The sequence below is a fragment of the Strix uralensis genome, chromosome 11, assembly GCF_047716275.1.
Source record: "Strix uralensis isolate ZFMK-TIS-50842 chromosome 11, bStrUra1, whole genome shotgun sequence".
NCBI lineage: Eukaryota > Metazoa > Chordata > Aves > Strigiformes > Strigidae > Strix > Strix uralensis.
In genome coordinates this window covers 12,286,482-12,305,950 of record NC_133982.1, presented here as the reverse complement: position 1 = coordinate 12,305,950, position 19,469 = coordinate 12,286,482, and the positions used below count along the sequence as shown (strand labels likewise).

The following is a 19,469-nucleotide window of genomic DNA, read 5'->3' as shown; positions in this document are numbered from 1 at the left end:
GTGCTACTGAATGCAGGAAAGTTAAGGTACCAATCAGGTTGCTAAAACTCCCTTGAAAGATTGCAAATATTAGTGGATGTCTGTTAGGATACTTTTCTACTTGGAATCAGAATGACTATAACAATGATATCTTGCACCCTGGGAAAAATTAACTCTTTGGTATCAGCTTTCATTCAGTGCTAGAAATGGACCCATCCTCATTTTACCTGACTTTCAATACAGATTTGGGTGCAGTAGTCCAAATATGGATCCATTTATAATTATCACTAACCCTCAAGTGCCTGATTCTTCAAGATTTAGGAGCTGCAGGGATTTCATACTGTAGACCCGGACATGCACTGATCACTTGTTAAAGAAAGTTGGTCATGTTTGGTCATGTAATAAACACTTCCCCTCACATGGCAGGGTGAATGCCAAGGATACATACTCCTGAATGGCCCCATAAGACACTGACTACCATTGATCTCACTCAAACTTCATACAAAAACCTCTCTACTTTATTTAATCAGTGCCCTAGAATGCTAAACACTCTGGCTATTGTACTAGAACACATCTTTCTGTACATATCTGGAGTATCACAGAAATTTGGACAAATAGAAGGTACACGAGGAGATAAAAAGACAAAATAAAACTAAAATTTCTCGGGATTAGCTCTTACCTATGTCTAGTGCACTTGAACCAGTTCAGTATGTCAGTACATCTTGTATAATAGATCTGATCAAAAGGATGAGCGTAAGATTCCTGTACTGTCACAGCATAGCTAGGAGTAGACAGAGAAAGAAAGTGAAAAGCTGTTTGTTGTAACATGAAAAGCTTCAGTTCCCTGTATAGGCTAGTCATCTAACTCCAGCATGAAAAATAATTAAATCAATAATCTTAGAAACTTTGGGCATTATCAAAAAAACCAGAAAAAGGCTTCCTTCAAGCACAGCTCTTCCTGAAATTTTTGGAAACGCATCTAACTTGGGCTCCATAACTGAAATAGCCATAGAGATTTCAGTCTAAGTAATAAACCATTTCCTTCTGGAAAAGAAACAAATGTTACTAAAATTCATGGTAGTTTAGAAGGTGAAAAGGGCATTTAGTTAATTTGATAATGCAAATTTTAAAGGAGAGGAAAGCACTATGTTTTTAAAATATCTCAGTTGCCTTCCTGCCTAGGACTGTTCATTCTTGCTTGTACTCCACAATGCTAATAAGAGCTCATATTAACTTAGCACTGCTGCATTTTGCCAGCATGATGGGATGCTCACATTTTATCATTTTATGATGAAGTAGCATCATTACTTCAAATATTGGGTGCACCAATCAAATAGATCATTTGTAAAAGGCTGAAGAGTGTTTATTTTTCTGCTGCACAAATTTAATCCTTTTAAGTTGTAGCAGAAATAACCTCTGAACTATCTGAAAATTGTAACATGCATTAACTGGTATGTAGATTTGGATCACTGACATACAGTTAGAATAGGACCTCCCTTTGTACAAATGAAGGGATATAAACAAAAATGGGGCAAATTGATTAGAAATCACAGAGCTCCAACAATACTAAGAATTCAGCAATCTCCTTCCCAAAACACTACTTACTCATGCAACAGGTACTGTATGAATTACTATGGTTATACTGAAAGTGTCCGGACCTCTCACATGATATAGGAACACTAATCTCATTGATTTGTTAGTGTCAGCCATTTTTGAACACTGTATGGCCCTAGAGTAAGTGTGTGCACTGCCTAAGAAACTCGTAATCTCAGGTTCTGATCTGGAAACAAGCCCTACTTTATCAGATCTACAATATCTTTGGAGAATGATACTGAAATCATTCTAGGCAGGGTCAAGACCCAGGAATTAGATCCTTCAAGTCATTCATTATATTGATTGTTGATTTCCTTCTCATCAGTGGGGCTGCTGATGTGATTAAGCCCTGTGAGATTGCACCCGTAAGGTAATACCAAAATGTTTGCTTGGAGGGTCTGATTGGCTTGAAATCGAAGATTGGACTATTACTGCCCTGCTTGTCATGCCCTTTCCAGACAAGCCAAGATTCTACTAGATGTTGCTTTTGCCCTCTACCACAGTTTGCTGGGTTTGACAATAATGTTTTTACTCCTACTAATGCCAAAATGTAAAATATTTACATTGCTCATTATTCAAGTAAAACAGTAACACTCACAGATCTTGATTATTATTTTATGATCCTGTTTGTTACCCAGCAATTGCCCTAACAATCTTTTCCCTTTGATTTATTAACATCTAAGTAACAAAGTCATCTTGGTCAGCACAACCAATCAATTTTGGTATTTAATTTTTGTTTCTCCTTGATTGGGTCTCTAGGTTGCTGACTTTCTTCAGACAAAATCAATATTTTATTCCTGTGCTCTGAATGCACTTCACCTCACAACGCAGACTGCAAAATTTTATTCCTGTATAGTCTTTGCTTTGCAGTTGCATTACCTACAAACAGTTAATTCTCTAATTAAGGCTTCTAAAATCAAAACACAGTACAACTAAAGTATGATTCCATTTTTGTTCTTGTTAAGGGGTTTATTTTGTTAAAGTGTACAGTAATTCATATTTGTGTGGAACTAAACCACAGATCGGAACTGGAAATTTAGCAAGTTAAACTTATGAGTACAGGAACTTTAGCCTCTGCAAACAGACCCTGCATGAGTGCGAACCCTATCAAAGCGGAAGGATTTCTCTGTACTCCTAAGAACTGCCTTGCGCAGATCCACTTTTAAGACCAGGACACTGTAACAACAGAGAGAACAAGAATTATCAGGGCCTTTAATTCTCAGTGCAGATATTCTTTGATGCTGACACAAATTTGGCAGATACAGCCACAAAGTTCAGGACATACAGAAGAAGCCTGCATGTTGCAGCAGAAAGGGCTTAAAATTAGTTGAAATTTCTAATAGCCTTGCTCAATACAACCAGAAAAAAGCAAGACAGAACAAGGCCACCGTTTCTCTAAATCTCTCCATGATAAACGAAAATGTGTCTGTGCAGTCCTCTAGCTGAAACTATGGAGGAGCTGAGCAGACAGGTAACACAGGGGTACAGGGTCTACAGCTCTAGCTTTGGAACCAATTCTTTGGGATGATCCAAATCCTCAAAGGCACTCAGAAGCACTATTTCTGTCATGCAAATCCATGTCCTTTTGTGAGGCAGGGTGGTATTTAGCAAATTACAGTTCTTATTTTGCCTTTTAAATGTAAAAATCTGAAACATCGAGTAAAAAAAAAAAATCAGAATGTTATACGTTACCTTTCCCAATGACTACAAACATTTGGATCATCTGGGTTTAGGGACAGAGTATTTTTGAGCAGAAAAGACAGAATAAGCCCTTTTAGAATCCACCTGAACAGCATATGCGCCACCATTGTTGTATCTAGATAAAGAAAAGAAAGTACAGCCATTAAAGACAATTTTGAAGAAAACATCCTTCTAGGCCTTTTAATCCTTGCTTTTGTGCAAATCCAAATACTGTGGAGTTATTTACAAACTGAAATACTTGAAAAAGCAATCAACTAAACACTAAATTTTTTAAAAGTGCAAGTGCATTCTAAAAGGAATCTATATGTTTAAACCTACTAAATGATTGAGCTTGATGATTAAGCTACCCAAGATGATTGATGATTAAGCTACCCAAGATATTGACAGCCCCAGTGATTCTTCCAAAGAACATTTCTGATACTGATTATTTTTACAGCTGTCTGTCTGTACCGACAGAATACATAACTGAGGTACTAAAATAATCTATTCTTCCATCAACCTATAGGTAAACGGAAGAAAACCCAAATACCCCCTTTGATTTACTTAAATGGGTTTTACATCTGTCAATATAGTAGGCTAGATCTGAGACATATGCTTATTATATGACTGAAAGAAAATCAATTCACTTTTCAACTCCTAGATGGGGAATCACCATTTAGAATGACAGAGGTCAACGTACTGGGTCACATTATGCAGAACACTAAACATGAAATAAAAATATTTGCACTGAAATTGGAAATAGATTACATAAAATTCATTAGGTGTGGTCTCTTCACCATCTTACAGTTCATCTATTAAATATGTACTGACTTATACCTACTTATTGCTCATTTGTGGCTTTGAAATCAAAGTTGTGGTGTTTGCCTAGAGGCCCCCAGTGAGATCAGTCAAAAATACAAAATAGATAGGAAATCTGAGGCTGCTTTTAAATGTAACTGCATCAGAGGTGTTAATCTGTTAAACATTGTCAGTAAAACATATTTTTAAATATCCATTTTAGGCATTTATATCATCACATAATCCACCATTCAAATCAAAAGTCCCATAAATTATTCCTGGCAACAAGATTGCCCTAAAAATAGATTGAATCTTCATATGATCATCTAAAAAACACATGGCTCATTGCCTCATGGTCCAGAACAGCAAAAGGGATGTTAAGGGGTTTGCTCTGCATGGCACTGATATATAGCCCAGCATAAAGAAGTCATCACAAAGCAGAATGAAGAGAAGAGAGATAGCCAGGAAAGCTGATCTGAAATTACCTCCTGATTCAAAGCTGCCTTAGCTAGTTCAAGGACACCCATTGCCTTTAGTGGATTCGAAGTGAAGATCCCAGTGGGAGTAATAGCTCATCTTTTAAATTATTCCTAGAGCTCTGCTAAACCCAAAGATAGGTCTTAAGCCATGTAAGTCATATTAATGTTAATTAACATGATTTAATGTTAATGTTCCTCATGAAATGGATTTAAGTCTACCAGTGACCATTCTCTACCTGCAGGCTGTTTCAAAGTCCCATGGCAACAATGCAAAAGCTTACTCTGGAAATTAAGAGGGCTGACAAGACAAGGACGTGAGAGAGAGTTCTGTTTATTGAAAAGACATTTGCTACACTTGTCCTAGACACTACTTCTCCATGGAGGAAAAGTGTCTTGAACGGCTGACCTGCAAGTGCTCATGGGATGCAAATTCAACAAACGTAATGTTCAAAACCTCAGAGCTTGTTTGAGAGTAGAATTGAACTTTGTTTTAACACCACAGGTACCAATAGATGTGAACTATCCAAGTATGAGGCTCAACAAAATGACAGACAACCCTTTAACCCCTCTAACAAAAATATCTTCAAAAGATGCCTTTAATGTATTATACTAGCTACCATTTGAATAATACCAAAGTACAGAGGACAAGTTTTTCTGAGCACTGTATTTATAGGGTGCAATTTACCCCCTTTTCTTCATTCTCTACACCTTTGATGCATGGCAAGACTGAACAAACAAGACTAGAGGAAAGCCTGCTTCTCTTGCTTTGACCGTTTCTAACGGAAACGGTCAAAGCAAGAGCAAGGCAAAACTGCTTAAGGAAATACAATCCTTAAGAGAGGGGTTTTTAAAATCAACACATAGTTCTGTGCTCAGTTTGCTAACTTCTTGAGAACATCAGCAGCCTGGGTTTATCCCTAAATTAATTAGAGGCAGAAAGACAGCCTGACTTCTACCTAAAGAGAGCAAGCCTTTTCACACCATATTTGAATTCTGTAGTTCGCAGAGTTCTCAATTTATTCTTAAGAAAACAATGTATCAGTTTAGTTTTTAAACCAAACACCAAAGAATTATTTATAAGCCTTAATAGCACACATAGTATTTGTTTACAATGTATTTGAAAGAGGTTTAAAGTTGTTTTCTAAACTTTTAATGCTAATGCAATTTTATTATGTTTATAAATGAACCGCTTTGTGCAATTAATTTTCTAACTTTGTAAGTCAGATCGTATATCGGAAACATCCAACTCTCCAAACACAGCAGAACCTCATTCGTCTCAAGTGTCTCTTTTTCTAACTGAAATGAAATATTTCACTTTGATCACTGTTAATAGAAAAGACCTCATACCAAAACGGAATGGTTGCTATTACAAGATTCAGAATAAAACTCTAAAAATAGGAGCACATATATTAAAAACCAACATCAAAAAAGAATCCAGTAATGACATCCAATACAGATTTTTTTTTTTCAGCTTTTATCACTCCCCATAATACACACTACATTCCTGCATTCCGTTTAATGTTTGGAACATATTCTCCAAGGAGGCAGCATCAGCCTTTCAGGGGGACAATGCCTGAAACTTCATTAAAGATATAGCCAAATTACAGAAACATTTCCAGTGTCTGCCACTGCCACTCTCCCGAGGATAGGCAGCCTTTTGAGCTTAACAAGAAAATAAATGACACATAGGTCCTCTGTGCAGTCCCTAAATGGACTCTAACTTTTTGTCTCTCCAGGCCTGATTTTTCTTTTCAGGAGTGAAAGAAACCAATTTAGGGACAATTTGGCAAGAAAGAAGGTCTTTCAGTACCAAATACAATCTTGTAATTTTTCACAAGTGTCTCACTCTCTGTTAATTATAACTGATTAAGTTAGGTATGTGTTACTCCTTTAAGCCATTTTCATGTACCTTGCTCCTTTTTGAACAAATCTCAGTATTTCACCTTTTCACCTACTGGTCATTGGCTCCATCACAAAAGAAAGGAAACACACTTTCACTGTTAAGCTCCAAATCTTAGCTATAGAAAAACTAGTACGTGGCAAGTCACTGATTTATTTATCTGTGGATTCACTTTACAAAAACTGTGGGGAAACTGTGCTGGGGTTTGCAAAGAGACCAGAAGAGGCAGCTGGTATTTTATATCGGATTAAGTACCTGGGAGCGTGGACAAAAGGAGGTTTGTTACTCTCTTGCAGTTTGTACAACACAAGCTGAGGACAACAGCACCCCATAAGGTTAGGACCTACATGTAAAGAAAATAAGACCCAAAGAATCCTTGCTGGGTGAAGCAAGTGTCCTCTAAAGATTTTTCTGAGTGTTGAGGACCTGGTTTTGGCAATATTCCTGTGAAAGAGGACTAGTGCATAGTTTAGGTGGCTGGGAGAAAAAAAGAAAAACAAAACCAAAACCACAGATTAAACTTCTCCTTTGCTTCCTTGGCTGACAGACTAGAAAATTTAACTAAAAATGACCATTAAAGAATTTCCTGTTCAGGGGCAGAAGTAGTGAAACATTTCATTTTGACATTTCTGTCACAAAATTTTTCATAATGCAACTTTGACAAGAAATTCAAACAGAATTTCCAGTATGTAACAAAGTTCTAAACTGACTTCCTTTCTCTCAATTTGCGATGAAATGAGTTCTAAACCAGGCAAAAAAAAAAAAAAAAAAAAAAAAGCCAAACACTGATTTGGTGTCCAGCTGTAATTAGGAAAACATTTACAGAAGTGTTTTTCGCTAGCATGCAATATTCTTAAATCCGTATATACTTTTGAAGACCATTCCTTTAGATGTCTAAATGTATATGCAGTCTATTAACCTCACCTGAATTTTTCCCCCAAATTTCTGTGCAATGCATTTAACAAAAAGCCATGTTAAAAAGTCTTACCTCAAAGTGCTAAAAATTCCTAATGGATCCTGTTTTTACAGACCATCAGCACATGAAGACACACAGCACATTAACAGGATAGCAGAAGAAACCTCTTCAGAAGTTGCTTGGCCCTGTGAGCAACCCATTAGAAAAACAGAAAACATTGGGTCAGAGAAAGTGTGTTTGGGGGAGTGGAAACAAATTAAGACAGAAATGAGATAAACCATTCTAAAAAATTACTTATCATAAGATAATTGTGCTCTATCAGACCACAGACCACTATCCTGCTTTCAGCCAATAGCAAGTGTCTAGGGAAGAGTGCGAGAAGATAGCTGGTAGTAACACAGCCCTTTTAAACCCTTCTGGCTTCCAGCAATTTGCAACTTTGGGACTTCCTCAGCCATGAGTGGTATCTTTGTGTTTAACAGCATTTGATGGATTCTATTTCAATAATTTGTCTAATCATTTTTGATCTGTTAAAATGCAAATGTCAAGCCCCTAAATTTAGTGTCAACAACATCCTGCGATGGCCTCACATCTTAGCCATTTACTGTATGAAATACTTGTTTGTTTTTCTGTCTGCCTCCTCAATTTCATTTGACACCTCCTTGCTCCTCTGTTGGAAATCAATCATTGATTCTCAGACTTTGTTTCCTATCACATAGACAACATTTTGTTTACATGTAGACTTTTTCTTCTGTAATATCCCAACAAAAAAGTTCAGTTACTTTCAGGAAGTTTGATGAAAGACGTTCCAAAAGTCTTCTAGAAATCCAAATGGATTTTTTTGATCCACATGTTTACTTCAAAGAGCTTTAGCAATTTATGAAGGCTTTACAATGCCATGGTGATTATTCATAAATGTATTATATTTATCAAGAGGTTCCCTAATTCTGTTCTTAATTATAGTTTCTACCAAATAGGAAAATCTAGGTACATGAAAATTAAAATGTATTCTAGTATTTGTGTGTAAGCAATTGAGGAAAATGCAAGAGAATAGTTAAGCCAAAAAACAAAAAGTTGGATTTCACTGAAGAAGCATTAAAGTGACTGAGTGTTTGCTGATTACACTATTTTAGTCTCTAAGTAGTAGCAAGCTTCCAACAAGCTGCCCTCTGTGGCATTCCTCCTTCTCATCCCATCTGAAATTTTCATGATAGTTTAGGCAAGGGATCATTTAAACACACACTTCATTTGGCTCTACATCAGATTTTGTTAGAAACAAGCTGTTATGAAAGCTAAATGAGGCCATGAGTTTCAAAACTGATCAGGATTTTTTGGATGCCTCCATTTATGATTAATAACTTGAGATACCATGAAAGGGCTGAATAATATGCAGAGCTCAGAATGCATGCTAAGAAACAGGTTGTTTTAATCTGGGCAGTGAACTAAGCCACTCAAACTCATAGTCACCTCTCAAAATTGTTGCCATGACCAACACAAATATTGTCAATGACAGGTTGTGGGTTTGTTTGTTTTTAATGAAAATTTAAAGCTGTTTTAAACAAATAAACACTTCCACAAAGGATCAGGTACAGAATACAAAAGCAATGACAACATGATTCCTATCATCTGACCACAGAGAAATTCAAGTGATAGAAGAACTAGCAGAAACACCAGACTATGCAGTGAGTTGCTGGGTTCCCTCTACTGACATCTTGCACGATTAATGCAGGAAGATAGTAGACAAGAAGCTGCCTCTGTTAACAAAACATGGTATTTCAGTTAACAGAGTCTATTTAAGCTCCTAGAAGTCATTGTACTGAGAGCAAATTATTATCCCTTACATGCAGGGCAAAACAACTGGTCTATAATCTGTGCTACAAACCCCATGCTGTCAGTATATTCAGCTTTTCCACATTCTCCTTAAGCACTGCTCTCTCTCAGGTTTGTGTGCATCTCTGCCTGTGATGTCAGAGCAGTTCAATAGCTGGAAGTACCTGGAGCAGAAGTCACTACTATTCACAAATGTCCCTGATACCATTTCCAGACATGTCTCCTGTCACCTGGAGGTGACACAGACAAGGGGAGAAACAGAGCTGGCCAGGCCAGTACAACTGCATTTGACTTTCAGCAGGTTTCCTTTGCAGTATCTTGTGAAGGCCCACGGGCTCACGGCACAGGACCAGTTTGTACAGCTCTGTTCCTCAAAGAGGCCAATCCCAGCAGTGGCACAAGCTAGTAACAGAGCAACAAGATGTACAAAACTAGGATCTTTCTTACCTTACACTTGAGTTCATACAAAGGGGACAAGCCTGCTCCAACTTTGTCCTTCTAGCCATAAGGGTAATGCCAATAAACATAAGCAGGAACATTAACTTTTCAGTATAAAAGTATTCTGTGCTCTCTATGAAAGTTAACCATGCTCCTCTGATCCTCAACCAAAGTTCATTGCTGAAGTTACAGTGAATGTTGGGAATGAAACAAATTTAACAATTCTATGGTAAAAGAATAAAAGCGAAATTTAGAGATTTTCATAGTTTATGGGGATGTCATTAAGGAACAGTATGAAGAGCTGCATCCTGAGTCCTGTTTGCTAAGTCTCAGCAGCAGCCACCTCTGCTACATCATTCAGTGAAATAGGTGCTGTTCAGTACAAATAAAGGAACTAATTCCATTTCCCAAAATGTTGTTTTAGAGGCTTTCTTTAAAAGACTGGATAAATGCACTGGGGTCCTAACTGCTAGAGTGCCCTCATGACTCTCCCTTATATTCTTTGAACCAGAGTTGCTCAGTTTTCCAAAACTGGGTGGGGGCTGACTTTAATGGGAACCAAATGCCCAAATCTCTTAAGTTGCTTTAAATTTCTAGATTAATATATATCAGTGTGAGTTGCAATTGCTACAGTGAACATTGTTACAGTTTCATGGATATCATATGAAGTCTGAAGATCTGATTCAGCACTAAGCACTCTTATAAGCTGACTTCCACTGGAGTCATTGGGAGCTTGGCTAGAGCAAAGCAGGAATAAATAATGAAGTAAGCTCTTCTCAATCTATCAAATGCTATTTTTGGAAGCTCACGATTGTTCTTTCAGTGCTCTCAGAGGAAAACTAGGTCAAAATACCACAGAGACAGGCCACTAGGCAAGCAATCTAGGCAATTAGTTTAGTTATGGCTAATGAGATATGTTTATCAAGACAAAGGCTGATATATGAATCTAGGTTTCAGAGGACCTGAGTTTGAATCACACTGTCAAAGACTTAAGGTGTGACACTGGGTTAGCAACGTGTCAGGGCTAGACTGAGGTGGCTGAAATTCCACCCAAGTTCTGCATTTAGTATTTTCTGTAGGCTAGCTCTGAGCCTTCAAAGGCACCTAACCACCATACAACACCAGGCTTTGAAACTTTGGGTGAAATTTAGGACATACAAGTTCTTAAAGTCTCACTATCTTCCATAGGAAACAAGGGAAGAGGACTGACCAAGCTGCCAGGTGCTTTAAGAACGAGCATATTACAAACTGAAAAGTGATTTTAGATATTGCAGCAACAATGTATAAACACATTTGTCATTATCCATCCACTCTATGAGATCAACATCAACACACAAATAAATACAGACACTTATTTTATCAGTACTTGCACAAATTCAATATCCATGCACGCTTGTGCAAAGTGCAAGTACTAATCCAACATTACAACACTACATTTCTTTTTCTTAAATTATCGAATAGTTAATCAATAGTCCAGCAGAAATATAATGAAAATATTACATTAACAACACCTAAAAACATTGCTGAAACAGTGCCCAAATACAGATAATTGCTGGCTCCTTTTCAGAAAGGTCAGCTTGGAAAAAAATTATCTGTGATTTTCTGCCCATAATTTTGTACTTGTACTCAACTACCAGTGTAAAATTGGAAGCCAGCCCTTTGAACATTTGGCCCTCTAAGTTATTAATCCAAACACAAGTCCACTGAAACGTTAACGTTCCTTGTAGTGCCTACGCCCTGAACTGATCTTCCAAGCCCTGCCAGTTCGGACAGGGAGATGGCTGACATTCCACCAGCACTTTCTGCCAAGAGCAAGTCGGCATTGGCAGGCTTCGAAGGCAAACTCCAGGTACCTTGCAGTATTTCAATAGAAGACAACCTCCTGCAAGCTAAGAAATCTTCCCGGGGCAGTCATCTCTGAACCCTCTCAATTAAAACATGATAAACAAGGAAAGTCAGAAAGAGCTACTTTATGTATTTGCCTGCTTAACCGTCCCACCCATGTCCCACCGTCTGACCGCTGCCGTACGGGGATGGCAGAGGAAGCCAGCCAGTGCCATAGTGTCCCCCCTGCTGATCCCAGTCTTCTTCCATAGTGGAATTTTAAAGCTGTTGAAACTGTGTGGGAGTTGCATTCTCTACTGATTTAACAGTATATTTATATTCACTGTCCCATGCATATTTCAGATATTCCTTCACATATATTACTTCAGAAGAGAAAGTAAGCTGACACACATCAAAAGCTGATCTCCTGAGAACTCAAGTTAGCTTGCTTACATATAGCCACCCACCTAATCCATGTTCAAGATGTCAAACAATTACAACATATGCTTCCTTAGACACTTAGAGCAACAAAGACCTTATATCCCCAGAACACCCAGGATAAATAAAGCAACCTAAGTGTTACAGGCATGCCCAGATGACGAATAATATGTTTCTAAGTATTTAGCTAAACCTCCCCAACCATTTATTCCAACAGAATTATTTTACAGCATTTAAAGAGTGCACATGAAGTTGATCTGAAAATGGGAGTAACAAGCAATGAAGTATAAGGACGTTCAATATACATGCAGTGAAATAAATTAAGTATGATTCTATGAAAGTGCTGTGAAAGTCAGAAACAAAAGCACTGTTTGAAAATGTAGAATATCCTTTACAGTTATATTTTTAAAAATTACTTCTGCTTGTCAAGAACAATTGGCCCCTTCTTTGTTGCCTTCATTTATCTCAGAGGAAAATAAAATGAAACAAACAGCAAAAAAGTCCCAAGTACAGTGAACAGCTGAGCCAGGGACAAATTAAGTAACACAGATTGATGGCTGTTGATCTACAGCAATACTATCACATCCCAATGCTACATCTCATATTTCATTTAAAGACCCATCTCTTCTTTTCCAGAAACAGTGCAGTATTTATGGGAGAAGGCTGATTTGCAAGCCTTGGAGCTGCACTGAGAATCCAGATTCAGTTTTTCCAATTTGGCTTTTAACTTGGTGAATGCCTTGAACTTTCAAGGTAGTAATCCAAATAAAATGAAACCAAACATTGGAATAAAATGAACACTGAAACTAAACATGTATTTACAAAAAATGCTGCAGGAAGGGCAAAGCATTTTATCTTCAGTTTCTTCATAAGACAGTAAGGAAATAATGTTTGCTTCCTCTGCATCTGTACCTTTACTAACCCCACTGGTCCAATAGCATATATCTTCATCTGTTCTCCTCTGGGTTTTCCAGTGCTTTATCCTCCCTGGCATTCTCTGCTACAACAGCGCTCAGATGTTCTCTTCCTGCATTCAATTTCCCTTTCAGCCTCTTGAAGTCTTAATCAAAAATTTTTTAACTTCATAGCTATTAAAAACATTGACTGACCCATACAGAATATAACTTTTTCTATGACTGTCTGCTAAATAGAAGATAAATGTTAAATCAATTTTTAGATTTCTAATGGCTTAGGAATTAGAGTAGCCACTTAAAAACTGCCAATTTTACTTGAAATATGAGAGGTTTCCTCAGAAGCTGCAATAATCCTTTGTACTTTCCTGTGCTTCTTACAGGGCATATCTGGAACACTATCAATACTGGAGGAATGGTATTTGGTTCAATCATGTCAAAGCTAAAAGCCTGAAGTTAGAATTCCACGTAATTTATCTGATTTTCAGAGCACGCACAAATGTCTGTCTATCTGAGAATCAGGCTGGTTACTGAGGTGCCTAGAAATGGCTATAAGCTCTTAGGTTTAGGCATCCAACATGGAAAACAGGCTGAACAGATCTGCCCTTCTCTAGGACAGAAATCTGATGCCACAGAGAAGGTTACGGTGTGTGAAGATGATCGCTGGTGGTCACTGCTATGAGGGGACGTGCTGCAGAATTATTGCTTTATAACCTCCACCAGCTGGTCACATGTGGTGCTGGTAAGAAGGCACCTACTTGAAGTGCCTAAAGCTAGTCTCCCAAAATCCTTCTAAAGGGAGCTCAAGATGCATATTAAACTGTGAGGTCAGGATTATGCCCTAGCAAAGGCCTGACCTCATGTCAAGCAAGACTGAGACAGATACCAAAACCCCTTCCATGACTTGATGTCCCTGTGAACCCAGCTGTGAACCAGACAAGAGTGCTGTGCCAACAGGGCTGGCTGCGGGGCTCAGGAATATAGGTCACTTCAAGAAGCAAAATGTCTTTGCAATCTAGACTTAAACTTGCATCTCTTGACCACCCATCGACTGTAGACCTTCAAGACCCGAAGACAGGCACCATGAATAGCCTTCATTCAGCTACCCAACTGCACCTTCACTAAGCTGGGTCTCAGCAGGTTGAGATGGGCAATAGCAGCATCTGCAAATGTTCTTTCACAACATCGAAGTCTTACACTTCTGTGCCTGTTTTCTCCTCTGTGCAGAGCAGAGAGAAGAGAAGAGTGTGGCCAAAATTCCCAGCAGATCCAAACAGTCTCCCAAAATATCCAAATATCCTCACCTTTCCAGGAACCATCACAGACATTGTTAGAGCAATAACTGGAGAGATAAATGAGAACATGACCCCAGCCTTATTTAATTTTACATCACTATGCAAAGCTCTTGACTCTGCTGTCTCCATGACCTACTTTATCTATTGTTTTGGTTTTTTTTTTTTTTTCCAGGAAATTGTTCATTAAGGATGAAAGCACCTGGCTTACAGTAACAGGGCACTGTGCAAATTATCTGTCATAAAGCTCAGAGAGGAACATTCAAAAATACATCACAAAGAGCAAACCCACAAAGAACTGAGGGGCTGCAGGCAAGTATCTTAGGTAGAACGAAGGCAAAGAAGATGCAAGGGCCAAAGCCTCTACTGGTGTAAATGGCTGAACTCCACTGAGCTCACTGTGCCAGTTTGTATCCTGAGAGAATCTGGATCTATCAGCTCAGTCATCAGATACAGATGGTATTGGAGCTACTCAGGTTAGAGCTAGTATTTTCTTTCTGGCAGAAAAACAGTAGCTAGAAAAATCACTATGGACAAAACCAGATTTGAATAACTGGTGCATGCAGCTACCTTGGCTTCTTCTTCCCCCTCCTCCTAAATTTGGCACTGAAATCTTATTTAACTACTTCGAGAAAAAAGGTTAACAAAAATTATAAAAGAGAGAATTTATGGGGTAATTTTAGGGCTTAACTTGCATCATTTTACAGATGTACTAATTAAGTTTTTTTCCCACAAGTTAAGACAAGTACAGTTTTCTCTCTGTATTCTTCCCTCATCAACATCATGTATGTACCATCTGCTAAATCCTCTTACTGAGCCCCCTCTCCATAGCTTGCTCTCAGATCCGCAGCACTCAGAGGGTCAAGGAGAACAGTTCCCTACGAGTACTTTGTTAAGCCTTCTGCAGAGGCATAAAAAACTGGAACTGAAAAGTTGCTTATACATTTTTTAAATTAGTGTAATGTAAGTTTAACGCATCTTACTCTGTGTTGAGATTATCTGAGCAAATATCACTTACCTCTATCCTGCTAAACAAAACCAAACATCACAAAAGTCCTCCTCTCCACAAAATAGGCACACAAGGTAATGGCTGGCAGGAAACAAGTGGGTTCCCCGCTTTCCTCTCCTCTCCTATCAGAGACAATCTTCAGCACAGTAAAGAAAGCGTAAACATTGAGACTTGTATTGGTTAGCAACAAACTTGTATTTGTAAGCATGAGCTAATCTTGGTCTTCCTTCCAGAGCACAGTACTAATGAAGCTCCCCACAGACTGTTCACCTCCTTCCATCTGCCCCCGTTCTTTAGGTACATGCTGCAAGTCCTATTTCCCTCTTCAGCCATTTTTCTGACTTCACCATCTTGTAGGTCTTGTTATCTTACACACTGCTGTTGAAACCCCCTCTGAATAACCCCATCTAAAATTGTATGGGGACTTCTTCCCAAGATCAACAGCCACTTTCCACTTCCCCTTCACAAAACTCACTTCAGGCAACTGCATCTCTATTTGTTTAAGCTGCAACTTAACTAAGTCTGTCTCCAAGGGAACCTGTGCAGTCTCTAGGCTCTTAGCTACACGTTTTAGTATCTGCTGGCACTCCAGGTATGCCATGTGTTGCAGGGTAAAGGGTCAAGATCTTGTAATTTGGTGATCCATCCTTTACCACAGAAGAAACAAGTTTTCTCTGTGCATGAAAATGTTTAAGTTTAGGAACAGTGGAAGCAAGACTGGTGATTGTAAACTCTCTGCTTGTCACTCATTAGAATCTTACTAGCCTGCACATTACTCTTCTTTCTTAACCACCTTTCCATCTTCCTCCTGTCTTTCATCACACACATCATTGTATCCTTTCACGCCATTCTTTTCTTCAGATATGGAGAAGTCAAAACTATAGCTTATCTCTTCTGAAACCAACATTTTACATGATTTACTACTGTTATACCTGTGACATACAAAGTTTGAAGATGTTTAACAGATATGTATGAGCCAGCTCCCTGAGACAGAGTAATCACTGTCCAATTAAATAACAGACAGCCACAAGGATAAATAGATAAATACAGCACAAAAATATTTGAATAAATCATCAATTACTGTTTTATATCCTGGACTATTTGAATAACTCCAGAATTGCTCCTGTCACTGATTCTTGAGGACTGTGTTGATAATGTACCTTGCAATATCCTTTGGATTTTCTACCAAGCAGACAAGAAGTTATAGTGTGTACTGGCTTTCTTCCACATAAAGATGGAACACAGAGCTTGAATTTCCCTGCAACACTCATGCTTCCAGGCTTGTGATTGCTGCCCTGTTCTGAACCCCTCTAGGAGAGTGGGTTGCAAGTCAAAACAGAACGTGTGTCTAGACTTTTGGCCTTATGCTCTGCACCTTGGAAATTATTTAGCTTGTTCTATCTTAAGGTATTCTTACTTCACTACTTGTTTCAAAAAGAGTCTCTCTCACAAATGAGGGAAAGAATGCTAGTCTTGCAACCCAAGCACAAGAGCAGGAACCAAGAGTTCAGCTCTGAGGTATTACAGTGATGAGAGCGCTAAAGAAACAGAGTAGAATAGAATAAAGCAGTATTGTGTACCAACCTTGTCAACCAAGGGCCACATGTACACTCTGAGCTGTCCTCGCCTCAGTCTTACCCCTGGTAAAATGGAACAAGTCCTTCATCCCAACATCCCCCTTCTGACTGTCATGCATAGAAGAAAAGTATGTGTAAATGCACAGTGTAATGGTGAACTGGATGTTAGTTATTTTTCATAACTTATGCTGTCCAGTCTCATCTACCGAGGAATAAAAACCCCTCATCCTATATGCCAAAGTAGACAACAGGTACAAACGAAGTTTGGGGATATGATGTGTTTTGCTTGGTTTATTTGTTTAAACTTGGAGCCCACCCACCAGCCTAGTAATTTATTTTTCAGACTATTTCAATTCTTTGATTTGCTAACTAGCAAGTCAACCATCAGGTGGGAGTGGGAATGAGTAGGTGGGAACCAAAACAGTCAGAAGGCACTGAAATCTGAAAATTGGAAGTTGATTTTAAAAAATTATAGTAAACAATTCTGTTATTTTCACACACTTTTTTTTAAAAAAAGTACTGACTCTGACCGCGTATTTTATCTGTCTTTAAGTTCCTCCTCAGAAGGATTTGGTCAAAATATCCCCTTCAAACCTTATAACATCTCAATGAAAACAGGCACAATAAGGCCATCTGAAAGTACAGGTACCTGTTTAGCTCTAAAAGATGTTCACACTTCGCAATTTAAACAAATATTTACTAGTAAGGTATCACCTTATTATCATGAATTGAGAGTAAATTGAAATTTCATGCAACTGAATAGGTTAATTACATACACAGACACGTACTTTAAAAACTAGGCTTTTCATGTTCTTAAGTATAAGCAATTAAGGGTAAGAGTAACATTTCATAATTATGTCATTGATCTAAATTCCTTTTCATTTTTCTATGAAAGCGCTATACTTAAATAAGACACATCTGAGGTTGTTCCTGTTTCTCAGATCTGCATTTGTTCTAATCAAATATTCACCTCGTGACTTGTTTGGGGTTTTTTTAGTTTTTACCTTCACATGAAATTAAAATTTTGAAAGTCTGAATCTACCATTAACTTTGAAGAAAGTACTAAAAACTCATCTTAAAAAAAAAAAGTCATAGGGAGCTATGGGAAATTCAGTATTAGGCTGGCCTACTAATTAAAATCAACTATGCCATATTACTTCCACTGTTCAAAAGTATCCGCCTACAGATCTAAAATCTTTTCAGAATGATTAAAATCAGGAGTTAAAATCCCAAATCTCTTTCCTCTTTCATGTGGAGCCACACAGAATGCACTTTTCCAGATTTCAAAGTCCATTAAAACATCACCTTTGAAAACAGATGCACAATCAGGCCCAGAAGTGATTTATGCAAGTGAGATGCTCAGAACTGCCAGAAACTATTCATGTTCAAAGTACCCCCAGCAGGCTCAGCTAGGTCCACTTTGTATCACATATAATTAGGATTCTTCAGACCATAAAATCAATAATATAATTAGTAAATGGTATGTTATTTCTCAGAATCTTGCTACAGCGTATCTGTCTTTGATCACGCTAAGCTGACTGCTAATGACATTTAATGTTAATTAATGAAAAGACATGTGATAAAAAGTTCTTTGGAGAATTATCTAATTATGTACCATAAAAAATGAAGTATGTAATAACTGTAATCTATATCAATGACTATTGTTTAGCATACTCTAAGAAGACATTAGGATTACAAGTCACCTTTAGCTACACTTTCTTCTGCCTTCCAGAAACACTTTCTTCAGCTGGTGTGTGTACAACAGATGACCCAGTTCATTAATGAGTTCTATCTCATTTATAATACCAAAGTCTGCAGGTAAATTCTTCCTCAGCTGTGGGACAGCACCAACAGAATATTTTATGAAATTCACTTATCCTTTGACAATGGATGATTGACAGCAAACCATCACGACTGAAGTTACTGACAAAATAAATAATGGAACCTGCGGAGATTAAGCAGGGATTTCAAAAGAATGACTACAATCCTTAGTGAAGAACGATTACAGAAGGCAAAAGCATTTCATAACCTCATAGGAATGCAACATTTTGCTACCAATCACTTTGACTGTCCAAGACTCCAGCTATCGAGGAACATTTCTATTTAAAAATATTCCAATTTGATGTAACATGTCTAAGTAACTTTCATGATTGTCAGGCACATGGAGAAAGGCGAAAGGCAATTTTTCATTATTAGAAAATACCATGGGATTCACCAGAAACATTGTATCAGGTTTAATATGTCTGTTTCTAAACTAGAAAGGAAGGGTAGAATAAATGCATTGTATTAACACCATAGGGCAGCTTCTGTAGTTAATATGTCATGTCAATTAGCTCCAATTTCCCGAGACATTTTGGCTTTGATAATATATCTCCTAATGCTCTTGCTAAGATTAGCTCCATATAGTAAATGAACCCCTGGGTTTGGTGAGACTATTCTAATACCAGAATCTGAGTATACACCTCATCTGCAACAACTTTTTTCCCATACAGATGTGTAAAAAAGGAACACTCCTTATATTATCTCATTTTTATCTCTAATAAATGTACAGAGTAGCATAATAATATTCAGAAATCATAAATATTCTTACAGCAGCTCTATGAATTCCACCTAGGACATGCCTCATTGTTCAGTAGCACACTATTGTCAGTACAAGCAGGGAACATTGAGCTTGCAAGTAAGCTAAGGTTTTCATCTATCTAAATTCCTAGGAAAAATAAGAGACATATAGAGGGTAAAATATTAATCTTGCTGCATCTCTAGCAGTTTGGTCTAGTTTGAAAGACAAAATGTGAAATTGCTGAG

General features: G+C 37.9%; 1 protein-coding gene across 9 annotated transcripts in view; it reads right to left on the bottom strand.

Moving 5' to 3' along the window:
• The window catches only part of MEGF11 (multiple EGF like domains 11), a 306,502-nt gene that overhangs the window by 209,093 nt on the left and 77,940 nt on the right, over positions 1-19,469 (bottom strand). For all 9 annotated transcript variants that reach the window (XR_012630339.1, XM_074879910.1, XM_074879909.1 and 6 more), the window contains 3 exons: positions 7,418-7,530; positions 3,265-3,388; positions 659-760 (listed from right to left, as the gene is read on the bottom strand). Coding sequence is in view for 8 of the 9 variants with exons in the window: in XM_074879910.1 (XP_074736011.1) it covers positions 659-760; positions 3,265-3,380 (218 nt within the window). In the remaining variant the exon portion in view is untranslated. The remainder of the gene's footprint in view (positions 1-658; positions 761-3,264; positions 3,389-7,417; positions 7,531-19,469) is intronic.